At 31.8% G+C, this 22,201-nt stretch overlaps 1 protein-coding gene across 2 annotated transcripts in view; it reads right to left on the bottom strand.

The window, feature by feature from the left end:
* The window catches only part of WDR79 (Telomerase Cajal body protein 1 homolog), a 78,409-nt gene that overhangs the window by 41,858 nt on the left and 14,350 nt on the right, over positions 1–22,201 (bottom strand). For both annotated transcript variants that reach the window (XM_085823205.1, XM_085823204.1), the window contains exons 3-5: positions 13,986–14,074; positions 9,509–9,599; positions 4,287–4,419 (exon numbers count right to left, since the gene is read on the bottom strand). In XM_085823205.1, the coding sequence (XP_085679331.1) occupies positions 4,287–4,419; positions 9,509–9,599; positions 13,986–14,074 (313 nt within the window). The remainder of the gene's footprint in view (positions 1–4,286; positions 4,420–9,508; positions 9,600–13,985; positions 14,075–22,201) is intronic.

Raw genomic sequence — 22,201 nt, 5'->3', positions numbered from 1 at the left:
GCTCAGTTCCGAGCAATTGAACAAGTTGATTTCAAAGATTCTCCTAATATGCAAAATAAATTGTAGTCTGTTTTAGAAAAGCTTTCATAAAGATGTGTTTTCTTTCTAGCCCTTACTTGTTGAATGCCTCCACCATGCATATTTTAGAAAACTACCCTCCACCATATGATGAAATTGCTTTAAAATTGAAAGACTCATTCTATGCGAATAATTGTGTAACTACAGTTTTTTTTTTTTTAACATTAACAAACAAGTTCACTTTACAAAACAAGCAAAGTTAATGATGTCTAGGGGCTGTTTTAATCTGCATGGTTTTGAAAGCAATGTTGCTTGTAAAACTGTTGACAAGCATTTTGTAAAAACTTTCATTTTAGAGATAAGCTGGGACTTAAATAATGAGACTTGTCCAGATAATAAGACTTTTAACGTTTATTTTCAGTGCTCACCACAAGAAAATTAAGATTTTTCGATTGTTACACTTCCATAAATTTTGCATTCTTGTCAAATTTTTTAAAATATTCGTTGCATCAAATGTGCTTCAGTTGAAGATAGCTTTTTATTTTCTAGACATTTTAACTATAAATAAAGCTTTAAAGCAAAGTCCAAAGGGTAAATACTTGAAGTAAAAGATTTTTTTAAATGAGAAAGAAATAAATCACTCCAGCAGCGCTTATCCTGTACCACGGAGTGGACCGATTTTTATATTGGATACAAACAATCTAAATCATATTATTTACGAGTTTTTAAGCCTAATAATTTCTATATTAAAGGACATGTTTTTTTATATAATCTACAACACGAGAGAAAAATTACTACTTAAAACATTCTTTAAGAGAATTTATGTAAAAATTTATATTTATATATATATTTTTTAAAGCTGGGACATGACCCAAACTTTCAACATCTTCTTTGCTTAAAAACACTGTGAAAATAAACATCAAACGAACTTTCTCAGTTTTAGACAATTCAATTTAAATGCAAAGTAAAGTAGCAAATGATAACATGGTGAAGGTAAAAATTTACTGTTACAAATATTAAAAAAAAGAAAGAAAAAAAAAAAAAAAAAAAAAAAAAGAGAGAAAGAAATTTTTAAAAAGTTAAAAATTTGAATAATATCATGTATAATTTAAAAAAAATAGCTTTTCATATAGTATTAATAAATATTTATTACGCATCACTGAGGGAAAAAATTTCATAATTTTAATTCTCCGTAAAAATTTATTTGAAACTTAAGGTTAAAAATAGCTGTAGCAATTCACCGTAACAAAAATCCATAAACTACATTTGGCGTTATTATCGCTCAAAAAAAAAGATGCCAAATTTCAATACGCGAAAATATGTAAATTTGTGTGTATCTTACAGAATTTTGAATAAAAAACTCTAATTTTTTGCAGGTATGCTTAGAACTAATTACACCTACTTTAAGATGATGGTAAAAATTTTGTAGGTTATAATTCAAAATTTTTTTTTGAAAAATTTATAAAAATTATTTAAAAATAGAAATTTAAAAATAAAACACAAAAAATGGCGGAATTTTATTTGGAATGAACCTAAGTTTCGAAATGTGAAAAGAAGAATAAAAAAGTTTAATAAAAAAAAGAGATATTAATAAATATATGCCCTATTCAATTAACATTGAGGAGCTAAAATTTTAAGAACTAATTTTTTAAATACTACTCATACGATTTTTACAAAACTTGGCAGTCTGGCATAATCTGAGTCGTAGAATTGAAATATGTAAAAAAATTGGTATGTTATTTCAGAAAAAGTCCGATTTTGTGTCAAAATACCCACGTCAGAATAGTGCTACATAAAAATCTAATATATATCCTAAATTGCGCTTTCGAGACATGAAAAACGCAATTTGAATTTTGTCAATCAGCCCAGTAGAACAGGAGATAACGAGCGGTCCCCCCCTTTTTTTTTTGCGCACTCTACATTAACTAAAAAATAATGGATAAAAGAGCATAAAATGGTGGATAAAAAAGTTGAGAAATTGGTCAGCTTTCGTGACTAACCGAGTTACAGAAATTCATCAGTTGATAAACCTTTAGACATGGAAACATGTTCTGCAGAGTATAAATATTGCTGATTTACTTTCACGTGGCCGTTCTGCTTAGGGCATGATTGCTTCCAGATGGTGAGAGGGGCCTTTGTGGCTAAAGAAATATCCAGAATGTTGGCTGGTTGGCAAAATTGATAGTCAACCTAAAGAAGCAGATGTAGAGAGAATAAAGACTAACGTGGTGACTACTGACTTAATAAAATATACACCCCTTTAGCATCTACATATATCAAATTATGATAAAGTCAGCAATTTCTTATCTAGTGCAAAAATCCTCAACTTTCTTTTCCTGAATTTGAGAATTCTGAAAAATGTTGATTTGTTTAGTTTAAAATTATTATTTACCTGATGTAAAATCTTTGAATTGTGTTACATTTACAGATAAAGATAACATTTTAAGAATAAAAACTAATATAATTCATCAAGATGATGAACAATCTGGCCTGTATCTAGTACTGTGACTAGGACAAATGTGAATTTACTAATTTATTCATCAAATTTGTCACATGAAAAACAGTCATATTGGAATTCAAATAATGCTAATCTTATTAGTAGAAAGATTTTGGATAATCCAAGCACCTAAAAAGCTAGGTTCATTCAACTGTATTTTTATAAGTTTGAGACTTTTCCAAGTCTCAGAAGGGAAGGATACTGTGGATTGAAGTAAATTAAAGCTGGGCTAGAGTGACGTCAGCATCTAGAATGCATGAGAAACATAGTTGGCTTTAATTTGAAATGTGAGAGAACAGTTTGATTCTGTGTTTGTCCTTTATGCATTTTCATGTGCTTCAAAAAACAAACTTTAACTTTTATCTTCCTGGATTTTCAAAACACCCTGCATCAGGTAGATGCAAATCCATGAATTAAATTTTGGCTTTTTGTTTTCAACATAATAACTGTGACCTGTTACTGAAAGATATGAGTGGAAGGGAAAGAAAAACTGTTCCAGTAAGCTCAGCAGGTATTTCATCAAGAAAACATCTATCTTGACCCAAGAACATAGACCTGACGATCCATAACCAGTTGTATCCAAAATTGTATAATTTTTACAATAATTTTTGATTATATTTTCTTATTTAAATTATACTCAGTATAGTATTATTTTAGCAGTATCTGTAATATAATTAAATGCTGTAATTTAGTATTTTTAATAACAGTATAAATATTAAACAAATTAAAATGTAGAGAGCCTTTGAATTTAACCTCATAACATTTAACATAAAGAAAAAAAAAAGAGATATGAATTCAAAAATTTTGAAAATAAAAATATTTATGATAAAATAAAATATAGAAACACAAGAAGGGTCAAAGTGCACTAACATATTGCCAGTTCATATACAAAAATACCTGGCCAACACACGACCAATCGACTTACAACCTGTCAGCCAGAACAGTGAAGTGTAAATAAAAAAAATTTTAAACTGGCTTGAACTGGGAAAAAATAAATAAATTTAACAAACAAAAATATACCGAAAATCTGCATTAGGATATGGATAAATTTTTTATTATCAGATGACATCCTTCACCAAGGCTAAAATATATAACATAAAGAGCAAATATAGTACAGTATATAGGTAGTCAAAGCACAAAATTATATTTGATTTTACATAATTTTTACAATATTAAATAAAATAATGGCATTTACACATAAGAAGGAAAGAAATCTGATTAGATATTTTATTGCATCTATTTAACTTGGTGCCAAACCAAAAATTACAGGCTATTAATAATTGTCCTATACACATTTCCTACATTCATATTATTAAACTAAATGAAATCAATATCTAATTATACACATTTCCTACATTCATATTATTAAACTAAATAAAATCAATATCTAATTATACACATTTGCTACATTCATATTATTAAACTAAATGAAATCAATATCTAATTATACACATTTCCTACATTCTGTGCAGTTAAGGCAACAGTTTTCTCCACATAGAGTAAAGTTTCAGATTTATCTCATCAGTTAGAAAACTAGATTCTTGCACAGAGATCTGCACCTCAATATTATTAATAGCTTTACAGCATTTAAATACAAATATTTTAATCTTAAATTACAAAATTTTAGAAAATTCTATAAATAATTAAATTCTACTTTTTAGTTCTAGCAAAAGGTTTTAAATTACAGTTATGAGAATTCATTGCTTCTTTATTCATAAAGTGATTCAATTCATGCATAGGCTACACAGAAGTGATGAAGTAATTTTATTACCAAAAATTTTTCTTTCTTCAAACTGCCGACCTGGGTTGTCAACATCAAAGATGCGAATATATTTTTCAAACCCACAAAATAATTTCTGACCATCTGCAGTGAAGCCCAAGCTGCGAGCAGGTTCGATTTCATCCTAGACAATAAAATGCTACATTAATGCTCATAAACGTCAAATAAATACAAAATTTAAAAAGAGTATCTAAAAACAGGGCAATGCTCTTGCAAAGTCAGCAGTCATTTTCAACTAGTTTTTTGCCAACCTGACACATAAATGGCAATATGTTGAAAATAACATGTGACAGCAACAAATCATTGAAATTAAAAACACAAGAAATATCTAACAAAACACTGAAATTTGCACTAAACACTCAAAATTACATAAAAAATTAGCAAGTTAACTAAATTAAATAATAATAAAATTATAGAACACTTATAAACAATAAGCCTTTCTTAAATCTTCCCTATAATAAAACTTTCATTTTTTCCAGTCCTATGTGCATAGCCTCTTTTAGCTTACCATAAAAGGTATCAAAATCTGTCACAGTAATTCTGGTACTTCACACATTAATGGAAGGATTGGCTAACTTTGGTATGGAATTTGATACAATTAGTTTTTCTTTATTTTGGTTGGAAAATGTTCGGCAAACACTTTTAAAATAGCTTCAAAGGTTTTTATCCTGCGCTATAATTTTCTACCACCATATATTTTTGCGAAGTACAACTTCAAATGTTGTTTTATTGTACCTCATGTTTCTTGCTCTGCCAAGTTGGAGAACCCCATACTCACTCGAATTTTGCATACGAACCCTGGAATGTGGATTTACAAAATTGAATTTGTGGTTCACTTTGAAAATCTTGAAACTGGCTTTCTGGAATCTGATGTTTTATATGCAGCCCTGGAGTTGGAATAAATAATCGTCCCCTTTGTTTATATTTTCTTTGATTGCATTTAACAAAGCTGTGGCTTTTTGGTTGGGCACTGTAACAAGAAAGATTTCTTTAGTTTTCTGGTAAATATCGCCAAAAATCCATTGATAGAATATGGCCAATTCTTTTCAAGGAAAAATTCTTTCAAGGCCAATTCTTTTCATAGCCATTCTTTTCAAGGAAAGGTTTTCACCAATCTCTACGATTAAGCCTTCATCCCTATTTTATTTTCATGACTCTGCACATTTCCCTCAAATAACTGTTTCAATCTATAACAGTAGCATTAGCCATGTTGAGCTCATCCACGCAAAATTTTATTGATCTTATTTCCTTAAACCAGCAGCAGATGAATCTGATGACAGTAATGAATCGCAATCTACTGGCTGCAAATAAGTTGCCAACTCATATTCCTACAAATTTCATGTCTGTCAAACATCACCACGGCCTCTTCAATTCACTTAAATGAAACTGTATTTCATGCTAATCAGAACGTTGATGTTTTACTTACTGATTATATTATATTTTTATAAGAAGCTAATAGCATCACCTTCATTGTTTGGAAGCTCCCATACACCAGTTGTATTCACACTTTATGGCAGTATGACCCTAAAAAAGCAACTGAGAACCCCAATCAGAATGTCGAGCCTTAGTCATATACCATCAATAAGATTTTTAGCCACCTTGCAAACGTACTACAAATTTCCATGACTCCATATGCACTTATAACCCATAGTTGGAATACCACTGCCACTGACCCATGACTGAATTATAAACTCCAAAAACAAAACAAAAAAAAAACAACGAAAAAAACTCTATTCTTAAAATTATGATTTATAGAATTCTTAAAACTTAACAATGTCACACAGTTACAACAGCAATTAGTTTATGTTATTGTATTACTGTTAAATTAATTGTTAAAAATATAGCATATTATCACACTGGAACCATTCTTCTATAAACACAAACACTGGCTAGCTCTAATAGTATGTGTTAGCAAAGCACTGAAACAACAAAGAAAATATATACCAAAATGGAAGACCTAACATTTAGAATTAACGTTCGAGTCACGGAGACATAATATTGGAGAACCTCTCTTCATCACAGCTGGAGGTCGTCTGCCTAAGTTGTTCTCATTGCCACTAGATGGCATTTGATAAAATAGTTCGGCCACATCCAAACAGTTCTGTTACATCCTCCCCCTCTGACTTTGTAGATGTCTCAATAAGAAGTCAGGAACAGACATTTGTCTACATTGTGCAGAGAATGGAGAACAAGATGGACAGGTTCGAGTTTGACAAGTAGCAGCTTTAGATTAAGGAGCATCTTTTGAAAAGGATACAAGTTTGGTGGGTTATTACATGTTCTGGGAGTCTCTTTTTCTTCAAGGGAGCTACTGGAGTTACACGAACTGAAGTCTGAAATTTATTTTGCTCTTGATATGATTTCAAGGCTGAAACATGATAATTGCCAAGAATTTTATCTGTTTTATTGAGATGGGCAATATCAAAAGCTGTTGGAGATCTTGTAGTAACTATCACATAGGGACCATCTAGCTTAGGCATGAATTTACTAGTTTTTGTCTTTGCTGACAGGGTGAAGACTAATCTAGACTTTATCTCCAACAGTAAATTTTGGAGTTTCTGTTCTTTTTTTTAATCAGCGTATCAGTTCTGCTATAACTCTAGCAAAACGCTTCAAATATAGAGTAATTTCTAGAGCAAAATTATCATTCTCAATTACAGCTCTTATACTTGTATCATATTTTACCTCATCTAAGATTCTTAACCCTTGTGCAAACTGGAAAAATACAGCAGATTGTTCAGTTGAGTAACATTTGGCTGTGTTAAAAGCAAAACTTATTAATGGCAGTTTATCCTTGCATAGTTGATGGTCATTACCAACAAGTATTGCTAAATGAGGTTTCAGATCTTGGTTCTTTCTTTCAACTGGGTCAAACTGTGAGTGATAGAGACAGGAGTAAGGCTTTGATCATAGTTCAAGATATAATTAGTTTTAAGTCATGGCACTCGTAAACTGAGCACCATTCCCGCTTATTATTTTTCAAGTTAACCCGAATTGAAGGGTCACTTCTTCTAAAAGAGTTGTGGAACATTCTCTAGTCACTGCTTTCTTTAAACCGAATAGTTCCATCCACCTTATGGCACAGTCTTGCACAATAAAAACCAGTTTTTACCAGATGGTGTTTCAGGAAGGGGAGCCAAAAGGTCAATTGACAGCGTCTCATAGCACTGAGCATGGACAGGAGTTTAATTAACTCAGACGGTTAACAAGTAGATACTGGGACCATAAAAATCATCTTGGAGAATGATGAATCACTCTATATGTTGAGATCCAATCAACATGCACACATATGGCAATTGCCAGGAAAATACTACCCACTGAGATTTGATGAACATGTATGGACACGACAATTACATATTGAAATGTACTAACATCTCCTCTGAACTTGGCAGAGGAAAAATTATCTTGTAGTCCTGTGTTTCTTGATTTGCTCTTGTTCCACCTGGCTGGTACTAAAACTGAATGCCAAGGTCTATGGTACATTACTGTACAATTCTGTTTCTGAGTACTCTAAGATAATATTCGGGAACTAGCCTATTTCTCTTTCAGCGTAGTAATTCACTCATTTATAAAACAAGGATAATTGAGTGACTTGAGGAAATGGAAGTAAATAAATTTGCTTGATCTACTCAAAATTAGATTTCAATCCAACTGAGCATCTTTGGAATGTGTTGGATTGCTGGCTGCAAGCCAAACCAAATCACCAAAAAATCCTGCTACAGAGGAAATGACATAAAATGTATATAGAACAAAAAATCATTTTTAAATGCTATGATTCTGACAAATGCCAGACTTACACGGTACTAAACTACCGATTTGAAATATGAAAAACCAGGACTTTCCAGGAGGTTTTTGTACTCTGGAGCAGTGCCTTTTTAAAAGAACTCAAAATTAATTTTAAGTCACTCTATAATGCATGATTTGGTTTACTGAACTGTATATATGTCGTGATTCTGACATAAAATATATGAATATTTAGTTACATATTCTAAATTTTATTTTCCTTGGCTAATTTCATGATAACTTTCTTGCACTTTTATACTGAGAAAATTCCAAGTAGCAAAGGAAAGCTATAATTTATTAGTAGTGAAAGAAAGCTTTAATTTAAAATACTTTTAATGAAAAAAAAATAATAAATTAAAAAAATTAATAATTAACATACATAAACTTAATAATGCAATATATATTAACATTAAACAAAATTAAATATAAAGATTTACCTATTAAACATAAGGCTGAATCTTCATATAAAGTTTTTATAAATGTCTACAGTAGATCAACACAAAACAAATAAAATTTAATAAGAAAAATTATGCTGAAGATCACCAGGACTGGAAGATGAAATCTGAACTGTGCAAATTTCATTTATACTATTGCTCAAAAACACTGTTTTTAATAAAGGCTAAAAATTATAAACTGGAAGATTCAGTGACCTACTGAGAGACAGGAAATGAGTAAAAAAACCCGGAAAATCAGCAGGTATGCTAATATCAAATGAATTTCAGATAATACATTTTCATAAATATTTGTCTCTTTCAATAATGAAATGTATTTTCTTAAAGTGGGTACTCTCACAGATGACTTGTAAAATACACAGCTTATATTAATATTTCATGAAAAGGAAAACTATAAAAATTATTATATAACTAAACCATTTTAGACTTCAATAATTAAAACTATAGTCTGTTACTTAGAATAGGCACTTTAGAGTCATTTTCCACACTTGGCTTGCCTTGTAACCATGATAATGAAAGTTCTAGCACATGGTATTTCAATGGTACAAAGCCTACAAAAGAAGCTTTATTTAAGCTATAGTTTCAAATGATGTAGAGAAAATGAATATTGTGTGATGATGATGCCATGTTTGAGTTTATAAAAAGAGGGGAATTACTTATTACACATTAAAGCAGAATATTTTTTTTTTTTTAAAGAAAAACCTTTATGTGCCTATTTTAAAGAAACAGAGCATAAGGTAAAATAATAAATAAATAATACACTTTTTAAGGAAGGAAGTCAAATTTTAAGTTAAATAAAATCATTTCAATATTATAAATTTTCAGACTTGAACTTACTTGCTTTTTTTAAAGATTTTTAATTGAAATGTACCAACCGCTCTACTTATTAAAATCTCATATAAATATAAAGATTTTAAACTCAGACAACACAAAAGTAAAAAATTTAAAAAAGAGAGAGAGAGAATTTGATTCAATTACCACATGATTATAACTTCTGTAACTGCATCGGAGTTCTCCAGTGAAACCATCCCAAAGATGAACTGGACTGCCTTTAGAGGTGCTGGCTAAACTTATAATGAAAGATAAAAATTGAAAACTTAATGAATAACCAAAAGTGTATATTTTAAAATTGTTTCAAAAGTATAAATAGTAAATTTAAATTAAATCCAAATAATTCTCTTGCACCATTGCTGCAAGGAATGAAATTTATATTTAACAAATATTCTCTGACAATACCCCTTAAATATTATGTTAAAAATGGTCAATTTATTTTTAAATCTCAAAACAATTTAATTTTTATTATAAATGTTACATTATATTATGTTTATAATTATATTTCATCTTAATTATGAATGCTTTTAATTAGTGATTTAAATTTACCTAAATAACATATATTATCAATTAATTTATTTTAGCATATTTTAGTAATTCTACAACATGCATTTAATTAGTTTTAGTAGTCTCATTCCCACTAATGAATTCTTATAACAAGCATTAGTATCCATAGGGGTGATTCAGCTTTCGTTTCAGGAGGTTATATCATCCACACTAGAAGGGCAGTAGGGGTCATTTTGACCCCTGAACACTTTTGACTGTTGATTACTTTTGTTTTATTGGAAGAAATCGTTTGGAATTTTTTGACTTTTCCTAAATAGATAATAAACATTTGTAAAAAAATTTTCAGCATTTTAGGTTTGTTAGTTTTTGAAATATTGGCATGTTTTCCTAGAATGCGGATGGGGATCATTTTGACCCCTTCACTTTTATCATGGAGGTAAGAAAGGAAGGAGTGGCTGAACTGGCATTAGAAGTGAAGCACTGCTCCGAAGCTTCGGTCACCAGATGGGGTGTTTTTTGTTTACATTCAGAAGCTCGCTTGACAGTGCTCTGATAATATTTCGACACATGACAGTTCCATGCAAATCGAAAAACGGGACACTTCCGCGTAAAAGAAAGGTTCTTAGTATGATGGATAATAGCAATTTGTATAGTTTAGCGACATTTACGCAAAAATTACATCTTGTTTATTTTTCGATAACTAACAACAGCTATTTTAATTATGAGTTTGTTTTATAAAATTCTAAGCTGTTGAACTACAAAAATATAGATTTTAGCAAAAAAGTTATGCTTAAAGAATGAAAAATACCTCACCGTACCTTTAAAATTGTATACATTTTCTGATACCCTTAATACAATATTCGCTACTTTTATTTGATGTTCCAAACGCCAAAATGTTTTAAATAATTTTTTTTTTCACATCCACATATTATTGTAACATGTACTTTTTAAAATTAGTGTAAATTACTTTACTTGAAAATTATAGTGAATGCACAGAAATTAAAGATTTCAACATGCCGGAAATGAAAAATATGAAATATGTATGGTTATTTATGCATGTGCTTCCAAAAAGCATGTACAGTCAAAAGTCGTTAATCCGGACATCCATAATCCGTAATGATCTATAATCCGGACTTCAAAGCTACAAACTTTCTGCGCATGCATCAATGCAACATGCGTGTAATACCTTTACGCATGCGCATATGCATGTACCCATGCGCATTTAATGTATAACGGACAGTATAAGCTAAGCTAAAATTATCCATTTCAGTTAATGTTGCAGATTGCGTTGTTCCTTAATCATCAAATTGGATCCGGCTAACTATTTTTTGCAGACTGTTAAGAGCGATTTTATAAAAGTAAGTTGGAACTTTCGATTACGTCAAATAGAATTTCCGATGCTGGATCTACAAAGGGAAAGCATGTCTCGATGTCCATCAAACAAAAAGTGGAATTACTAATTCAGAAGTCAAACAACAAAAATCAGCGTTAATTTACAAAATTTTCACAGTGAAAATTTCTGTGAAAATTTTGTAAATTAACGCTGATTTTTGTTGTTTGACTTCTGAATTAGTATTTATTCGGCGTGTTATTGTGTCTTAAAAAGTGGAATTGCTGCAAAAAATGGATAAAGGCTCCTTTGTTTCTCTAACCATTCCGAAATCTGTTTATCAATTTCACGCTGCTCTGCGCTGGGTGGGGGACGTCGCGGTGCGCAATGAACTTGAAGTTGATCTGTCAGCACTATCCTTATCTTCAGGGCAGATGTTTTTATTTTATTCAGCTTATAATTCCTTACTAAATGTAGTATTTCATCTCGATGTACTCCGTTTTTGATATGATTGCGCGCATTGAAAGAAATGTTTAATAAAGTAAACAAATAAACATTAACAAATAAACATTTGGATTTGGAAGTAAACAAATAAACAAATAAACATTTGGATACCCTTTAGATCATAATTGCTCTTTATTTCATAAATTGCAGTTTCATATTTTTAATTTTATAATTTTTGCATGCCATCGTACCAGATTTAAACTGATGATCTATAATCCGGAAAAATCGATAATCCGGAATCGCTGAAGTCCCGACGAGTCCGGATTAAAGACTTTTGACTGTATCTGTTTTTAACAAAATATGTAAATATTTATTAAATTATTTATAACTGTATTTGAAATGAAGGATTTATTCTTTCATAAATAACTGTGAAAGTTACTGTGAAGAAATCTAATTATTAAATGTATCTAAATTTATAATGATTATAAATATTATCTAAATATATAATAACCTTAACATTGAATTGTAAACATAAATTGACATCCTGTTGACAAATACGTTATAAAACTATTTAAGCAAGAATTGTTTGTACTGGAAAGCAATCTGTTAAAAGGTATTGTAAAGCAATTTCTATGAGATGCGTACTTAAGAAAGTAATAAAGAAGAGTTTTGGAATATATATTGCTGAAATTGAGGGTAAAAAAATCTAACAAGTATAATTAAAAGAATTATTCCCTTTACATTTTATAATAAGTCAGTTATAAGTTTTACTTATTGCAGGTGATAAGAGTTAGAACATGTTTTCTTGGTAATTCCAAATCAGTATTTCAGTACATATGTCACATCACATTCATTACCACCTTTCCTTTACGCTGTGAGAATAATATGCTAAAATATATTCCCTATCGTTTTCTGATAGTCTGATATTTTTCTACTTTTTTCAACTTTTACAAAATATGTCTAATAAGCTGAAAAGAGGTCTTACGGATGAAAAAATTAAAAAATTGTTGCAGGAGCTATCCAAAAATGAGTCTGAGGGAGGTGAAATTGATAATTTTTCTGTAGAAACTGAAGATGATTTCCAGACACAAACTATTAGTCAATCTGAGGACAGCGATGCAAACGAAGAACTTAGCAGAAATAAATGGGAAAAAATGGATATAAAGAGAAAAAAGTGTCAAGTACAGAAAAGCAATGGAAACAAATCTCAAGAATATTTTGCATCTTGTTCCAAAGTTGTGCGTGGAAAATGCACTGGAAAAACTGTCAAAAATTATTTTTGTATCAACTGTATTAATTCTTAATACATATGTGTAATCTCTAATATTTTAAACATTAAATATAATTGAAACGAAATGGTTTACATATTCCCTTCAGCTACACATATAATGATATTACTGAAACATCAGAGAACATTTCTCATTTCTGGATTTAGAGATGGAATCATCCTCCGAGTAAGTACATAAAAAAATATTATTATATAAATTGTGTTTTATTTTAGTTAACATTAGTTTTAATTTGTGAAACCATTTATTTGACATCAATTCTTATATCAAATTAATTATTATTTGAGTAATTGTAGTATGTTCCAATTAATCACCATGTACTCGATACATTTACAGTATTTTAAAAAGTCAATAAATTATCATGTGATATTAAATATATATTATGAAATAAAGTAAATATTTGTGCCAATGTATGGCATTTAAAATTGTTTTTTGTTATTTCAGTACTTGCATCGAAGGGTCAAAATGACCCCTTACCGCCATTCCAGTAGGTAAGATTTTCCTGCCGTTCTAGTGTTAAAGCATAATGTACATAAACATATACAAACTAAATATACAAGTAAACATAGAAATTCTGCTAAGAAAAAGCAAAATTTGACAAACTTTAATTCTGCAGTGCTTTCTAATTCAGAAAATGAAATGATCGATATGATTAAAATATACAAATAAACAATAAAAGGAAAATTAATTTATCAAGCTAATTATCATTTATTTGCACAGACTTATTCAGAGAAATTTATTTTAACTGAACACTTGATTGATAACAGAATTTCACCATAGATAATTTCATAAAACATTAGATGTTTCAGATTCAAATGATAATTTTTAAGAGCTTTTTAACAACAAAAATACATTAAACTCTCTCTATGACAACCATCCACAGTTTCATATGCGTTTGGTTTTCTGTAAACGTATTCATTTTTAGACAGATCGACATTAGTTACAATATTGATTTTACACATCTAGTATAGTTAAAAACATCGAGAGAAAAATTTTTCAAGCATAAAAATGTTAATCATATTTTGATTTTATTTAGGACATAATCCAAAAAACATACCAGCAAGTGCTAGGATCAGCAGAATTCATGAAGGGATACCAATAATAATCATATATCATTTCTCCCTCTGGAATCTTTACAGCTGCTTCCTGAAATAAGATGCTGATGATTAACACAAAAAATGATATCAGTAAAAAGATTGTCTATCTTAATCAGTCAGTGTAGATCTATCTGCATTAGCAATACTAAAACAGAAAAGACCAAATTCATGAGAAATCAACTCATTAATCATGATTATGGCTCTAATTTTATCTTGGGGTAGAGGGACCAACTTTGTGAGACAGTTGCAGGACGAAACACTTTATACGTAGTTGCATACAGCAGAGCATAAAAAATTACTTCCCAAAAGACAAATGCTTTTATGAAGAACTTCCTAAGGCAAACTGATTCATATTCACATTAGGCAAAATCATATTAATACACACATTCAGCTTATTCACATAAATCTGAAGCTGCCTCAAACCACCAGTTTTCAATGCTGCAGTTTCAATGATGCGCTAGTGATTTTATTCAACTAGTGGTGCCTTGATAAAATGCGAAATTTCATTGTATACATTTTACACTAACAATTTTATAAAAATTTTCCAACTCATAATTGGCACTAAAACTTTCAAAAAAACATCTACTACTACTTAGAGAGGAACAAAACAAATAACATAATATGCATTTTTTAAAATTATTATAATATCCAATTTTTAGCTGACAAGATACCATACTTTTAAAAGTTTATATATATATTTTAAATGATTATAAACATTTACAAACTAGTATATTATCTACATCATTATATACAATGAGTTAAAGCTTTCCATTCTCCAACCATTTGGACAATGGTGCTCCTTTCTATGACGAGTCTAGATTCAGAATGACTACCAAAAAAGAGTATTGCTATATTTCTTGATCTGTCTTCTGCATTTGATAAACTGCAGAGATAGAAACTCATAAAACTTATATACTTCATTATGGTACATGAGGAAATGCCCTGATCTGGATAAATGATTTCTTGAGAGATAGAAAAATTTAAGTATGCTATAATGGATGTTTCTCCAAAAGCAAGAAAATACTTGCACGTGTTCTATTTTGACACTCTGAGACCCTTTCTCTTCCTGTTATATGAGAAAAACATTCACTCTAACGTTGACAAAGGCATGAATGTGCCCTGCCACACAGATGACATTACAATCTGGCACTCCAGCAGTGCTGGATATTCATGAATCTGAAACAGTGATCCAGAAATTCTTAAATGGGATCGTAAGGTGGATGAGAAACTTAAAGCTCAAGATCAATGCAGAAAAGACTACTGTACATGTCTTTTCAACAGATAGGAAAAATAGAGATCTAATGAATCCAAAATTATACATTGAAGGCAAATGCTCAATGAAAACATCATGGCCTTAATATCTGATAATCACCCAACTGCATTATAAAAGAAATCTTAGTAATGAAAAAAATTACCTAAAAAGCTTTTTCAAATAGTGGATTGGATTTAATTGAAGCTTTCCACATTCACAATGATTTATCTTATTTAGTTAATGACCTAAAAAGTCCAATCTAGTCTTTTTTAATGCTTCTTAACTTCCCTTAATTTTTCAATTTTCATTAGTATTTCTGTTGACAGATGGCACTACCTTCTTGTTTGGTTTACTGCTGTAGGGTCTAAATACGACCGTTGCTTTCCAATTATTGTTATTCAGAGTATTGAGAGTGTCAAGTATTTCTTGGGCCTGAAAACAGAGCAACAACGAGCGACACTTCTTGATTTTGGGTTAAGAAATTTTTTGATATCACAGGATGCCAGCACCAGCCAAGTTACTTGCCTAGCGATGCATGGCAATGATTCATATTTAGTGCGATGGATGTGAAAATGGTGACAAGGTTTGTTCTAAAAGTTTTTGAGAGCACACATGGGGAAAATTCACTTGATGCTCTCCATGTTAAGTTAAGCTTTCAAAACGAGTGCCATGAGTTATGCTATATTGCAGTTATGAATAACAGTATGATAGAAAGAATTCAAATACTTGAGAATGACATACTTGCTATTGATATGTTTCTAGCACAAGCAAACAAGAAAAATGACTTGAACATGAATGCAAATACAGTAGTTAAACAACTCACCAGAAGTTTCAGTGCCAAAACACGCAAAAACAAAACACAATTAACTGACGCTCATGGTTTCAAAACACCACATCTTCCTACTTAACAGGACACTATCAAATAGAGAAAATGAGACCCCTGCCCCAAAAACTAAATTTCACGAGCTTAAACCTGATGATCGTATGGACCAGGAGACAAGCGATAACGAATCTGATTTTTCATAGGCAATGAAAACAGCGGGACATATACCACTTATTATTTTGGCCAACTTTAACGGTAACTGGAAAACATTAAAGGGGAAAACTCTCAAGTGTGGAGTTAAAAAACTTAGAGGTAACCTAAAAGGAGACACTTTAAATAACTAGAGTATACAATGTAAATGATCACCATGTGGCTACTAAAATGCTGCAAGAATGTGAAGTTCTTTTTCACACTAATCTCATCAACTCCGAGAAGTCAATAAAGCAGTAATAAAAAAAGCATCTAGAAATACAAATACAGTCAAAAGTCTTTAATCCGGACGTCCATAATCCGGAATGATCTATAATCCAGACCTCAAAGCTACAAACTTTCTGTGCATGCGTAAATGCATAATACCTTTATGCATGCACATATGCGTTTATGTATGCACATAATACGTTTATGCATGCACACTTAATGTATAACGGATGGTATAAGCTAAGCTAAAATTATCTAATTATATATTTCAGTTAATGTTGCAGATTGCGTTGATCCTTAATCTTCGAATTGGATCCGGCTTATTATTTTTTGCAGACTGTTAAAGCAATTTTATAAGTAAGATTGTTTTTATATTATTTTAAGTAAGATTGAACTTTCGATTATGTCAAAAAGAATTTCCGATTCTGGAGCTGCCAAAGGATCTACAAAGCGAAAGCATGTTTCGATGTCCATCAAACAAAAAGTGGAATTGCTGCAAAAAATGGATAAAGGCATATCCTTTGTTTCTCTAACAATACATCATCTTGTTACAGAAACAAAGGGGGGGACGTTGTGGCACGCGATGAACTGGAAGTTGATCTGTCAGCACTATCCTTATCTTCAGGGCAGATGTTTTTATTTTATTCGGCTTATACAGTCAAAAGTTGTTAATCCGGACTCGTTGGGACTTTGGCGATTCCGGATTATAGATCATCAGTTTAAATCTGGCAAGATGGCATGCAGAAATTATAAAATTAAAAATATGAAACCGTAATTTATGAAATAAAGAACAATTATGATCTAAAGGGTATCAAAATTTACAAAAAAAAAAAAAAAAAAAAAAAAAGCTTAATATTTATTTGTTTACTTTATTAAGCATTTCTTTCAACGTAAGTTGTTTAAGTTGCTTTGTTTTATGTGCTAATACTTTCTCTTTAATTCTATATTAACAGACATAATTTCTTGTTCAGTTACATAGTTTCGCTGTTCAAGTCCTGTAATTGCTGTGCCGAGAATACCGACTAACTTGTTAATCGAAATTTTTTCATTTTCACTAATCTCTCTGTCACTTTCTTCATGCCTTTATCCATTTTTTGCAGCAATTCCACTTTTTGTTTGATGGACATCGAAACATACTTTCGCTTTGTAGATCCTTTGGGAGCTCCAGCATCAGAAATTCTATTTGACATAATCGAAAGTTCAAGCTTACTTTTATAAAATTGCTCTAACAGTCTGCAAAAAATAATAAGCCGGATCCAATTCGAAGATTAAGGAACAACATAATCTGCAACATTAACTGAAATAGATAATTAGATAATTTTAGCTTATACCGTCCGTTATACATTAAATGCACTTGCGTAAACGTATTATGCGCAAGCACACACACATATGCGCAGCCGTAAAGGTCTTATGCGCATGCCTAAACGTCTATGCGCATGCGTCTGCGCAAAAAGTTTGTAGGTCCGGATTATAGATCACTCCGAATTACATGTGTCCAAATTAACGACTTTTGACTGTAATTCCTTACTAAATGTAGTATTTCATCTCGATGTACTCCATGATATGATTGATTGATCCTCTTTGATATGATTTAAATCAAATTCCTCGTCATTATAAATATCACGAATACATATCAAATAGTTTTCTGGTTGCAATTTTCTAATTTCGACTATGCATAATGTATGCTTTATGCATGTGAAATAAATGCTTAATAAAGTAAACAAATAAATATTAAGCTTTTTTTTTTTTTTTTTTTGGAAATTTTGATACCCTTTAGATTATAATTGCTCTTTATTTCATAAATTACAGTTTCATATTTTTAATTTTATAATTTCTGCATGCCATCTTACCAGATTTATACTGATGATCTATAATCTGGAAAAACTGATAATCCGGAATTGCCGAACCTCAATATTGTTTGGGAGACTATCTACTGCAGTTAGCACACAATGTGTGCTCCACATCTATCCCGATGATCTGTCCTGTCGAAGTCCCGACGAGCATAAAGGTCAGTATAAAGGAGAGATGTTTAAAATGTGCAGGTTCACATGAATCATTTAATCGTAAGTGCAAAAAAAGAAGAAAGTGCCCTGTGTGGTGGGAACCATGTATCGGCATAAAAGGGGGTGCGTAAAGTACCTGAAAATTTTCATAAAGAACAGTAACCGAGAACAAACCAAAAATGAAATCCTCAAAAGTTTAATTTGAACAAGAATGAAGTCCTTGCCTTAGTAGGAGCAAAAAATTAAGAAATCACAAAAATTAACACGACTTGGAAAATAAAAAATATTACACCACCCAAAGAAACCTCGTTTTAATTTCAACATTACACAACAGATGTTAAAATTAAAATGAGGTTAACAGATGATTAAGTTGTTAACTTAATCGGAATGACCAGCAGCTACTTGAATATTAGGTAAAATCGTAGGAGAGCCCACAGCCTTGGCGGCAAACTGGGAAAGTGCAGAATCACCCACTGCTTCGCGCTTTCTCAAAATCGCCAACTTGAAAATAAAAAGTCAAAGAATTGCAGAAACTCGGTATCCATGTACACATCGACCTATTTTCACTTAAAAAAACATCCCAGAATTGCATAAACTTGGCACTGCACACTCCCTTGACTTTGTACATATATACATCGATACGTGCCATATAAGTGGGCGCGTCAAGGGTGTGGGCTCTGCTAGGATCCAACCGAATATTACTTTCTTTAGCACAAGTGGAACTAGAAAGTAGATACACAAAGTAACCAATTATCTGGATAAACACAATGTTGATGTTATGTTCTTAAATGTGGCTCATCTTAGACCCAGCAATAATTGAAGATACATGGCTACACTGTACTTAGCAATGTCAGGATACACAACAGAGGTAGAGGCACTGCAATTATAATAACAAAATTACATCACCACAAGTGAAAATAGTATAACACCACAAGTGAAAATTTTCTATTCACCATGGCTTACAACCCCCAAGAAAAGCAATCTGAACCCAGAACCTCAACATTTTAACTTCCGCAAGATACCCTATTATTATCGCAGTTCATATCAACACCAAACATCAAAATTGGAGCTCGAGAATTACTAATAGCAATGGAAGAATCCTTGGTAATTACCTAATAAGTTAAAACAAAGGCCCTGGATACTCCAATACGTTATCATCCGAACGAACAAGGAGATATTCTGGACATTGTTACCATAACCCTACACTTGGAAGTCAAAGAGGATCTCTTGTCAAACTAAATTATCAAGTTATTACTCAGTGAACTTTGATTTTTGCAGGATTTATCTGCCTCTTAAAAAGCAATGCACTAAAGTGAATTAGACTAAACTTACAGAGCAGCTGACAAATACTACCTGTTGTTCAAATTTATCTGATCACTACAGTAATTCAAACCATGATTAAAAATGCTTCTTATTCATATGCCTACATCAAATAATTTTATTCTTCCAACTTGCATTAAAGATTTAATTAAATACAGAAACAGAAGAAGGAAACATTGGCATACCACCAGAGACCCAGGACAGAAAAGAAATGTTAATTATCTTACAAGGAAAATTGACCATGAAATTGAAAACTATCAATCAGATATATGGCATTCTCTACTTGTAAACTTAGATTTACAACCTAATACAGTTTGGACAATTGCAAATTCTATCCAAAAAGGAAGAAGAAATCACTTAACTCCTATTATTCACAAGGGAAATCCACCATGCAGAAAAAGAAATAGCAAATGTCATGGCAGCAGTAGCCGAGATCTTCAAACCTCACCAACTTGATGACACAGACCACAAAGAGGAAATACAAAATTCTGTTTTAAGTATCAAAAATAGAAGTAAAATTAATTTCGTATCACCCATTTTCCCTGGGTAAGATAGGAAAATTATCAAGAATTTAAAAACAAGAAAAGCTAAGGGATTTGAAACCATCAATGATAAAAGCTTTCCCTAGATGATGTATTGTGCTTTTAGCTAACATCTTTAATGCATGCATCCAGTTATGCTATTTTCCACAACAGTGGAAGCATTCAATTATTATAACTTTATTAAAACCATCGACATGAAGTTGAAATTAAGCATCAAAGCCAAGAAAACACTTAAAATTTCCTTAATTTGCCATATCTTAGTATATGCTGTCCCAGCATCAGCCACATTCAACAAAACAGAGAGAATAATAATAAATGTGCTTCAAAACAAAATTATCCATTCCATCATAAACGAACCTTGGTTTACAAGAAATTTATAAATTCATACAGGCCAGCAAATTAATCTACACTCATGTCCATAAATTAAGGATAATTCAGAGTCACGCGGAAATCGAACTCTAAAATTAATATATCACCTGTAAAATCACTACACACATCTTGAAGAATCATATGCAACTTTCAGGAAGTAAACAGATGACACCGATGGTACGCCACAATGATGAGAGTGTAAGAGAGTGATCTATAAGGAATACAGGCAAAGAAGTAAAATTGTTCGCAGGCACTTTATAAGCATTTCAGTGCAATAACCGAATAGTTATGATACAAAATATGCATTTGGATGATTTTTTACATGATAGAATTACCGGCCATCTGGAATGTGGGCGTACCCAACTGGAAATATCAGACGAACTTGGAATTGCCCAGAGTGTCATCTCCAAGCTTTGGCAACGATTCCAAGATGATGGTAATGTGAGTAGACATTACAACACAGGTCGCCCCAGAGTTACAACACCGAATGAGGACCGGTATTTGGCAGTTACTGTCAAAAGAAACAGGCGGAGCATAGCCTCAAACCTGTCTCGTCAGCTCTCTTCAGCCACTGGTACGACAATTTCAAGGCAGACCGTGTACAGACGCTTAGGGCAGATTGGTCTATACGCTCGTAGACCTGTCAGATGCATTCCACTTACTGCAACTTACTGTCGCCTGCAGTTAGCCTGGAGTAGACAGCATGCATTGTGGACACCGCAACAGTGGGCTTGTGTGATGTTTTCCGACGAGTCCAGGTTTAGCTTGCAGTCTGATTCTCGCAGGACTTTCATATGGAGAGCTCCAGGTACCCGTTACCACCAAGAAAACATCACTGAAAGACACCGTTACGGTGGTGCAGGAGTGCTCGTTTGGGGTGGAATTATTGTGTTCCAGAACTGACCTGCATGTTCAAATTGGAACCATGACAAGTTAAATCTATCGGGACGTCCTTCTGGAACAACATGTATGCTTGTTTCAGGGCACCATGGGCGCACAATTTGTGTTTATGGATGACAACGACCATCCTCACCGTGCAAACATTGTAAGCGAATGCCTTCAGTCGGAGGATATCACCCGTATGGACTGCCCAGCATTCTCACCAGACTTGAATACAGTAGAGCACGTGTGGGACATGCTTGGCCGACGAGTTGCAGCCAGTCAACCTCCTCCTACATGTCTACTGGAACTTCGGAGAGAATTGCTTTTTTAGTAGTGTAATATCCCCCAAGATCAGATCGATAATTTGATACTCAGCATGTCTAGGCGTTGTACGGACTATATTGCATCGTCTGGGAGACATACAATGTATTAACAATCATACCAACCATGTAATATTGGTTTTTAGTAAATAGGGTTTTTTTTTTGTAATTTGCTCCAGGGAGAAAAAATTCCTAATTTTTTTAATAATATCAAACATATAGCATCTTTTTTTGCTCTTTACCTTTTG

Source organism: Stegodyphus dumicola, chromosome 9 (genome assembly GCF_044657685.1).
Source record: "Stegodyphus dumicola isolate Sdum_Otavi_A_Nest chromosome 9, ASM4465768v1".
NCBI classification, from domain to species: domain Eukaryota; kingdom Metazoa; phylum Arthropoda; class Arachnida; order Araneae; family Eresidae; genus Stegodyphus; species Stegodyphus dumicola.
Note: the sequence above shows the minus strand (reverse complement) of the source record. Positions and strands in the feature narration are given on the sequence as shown.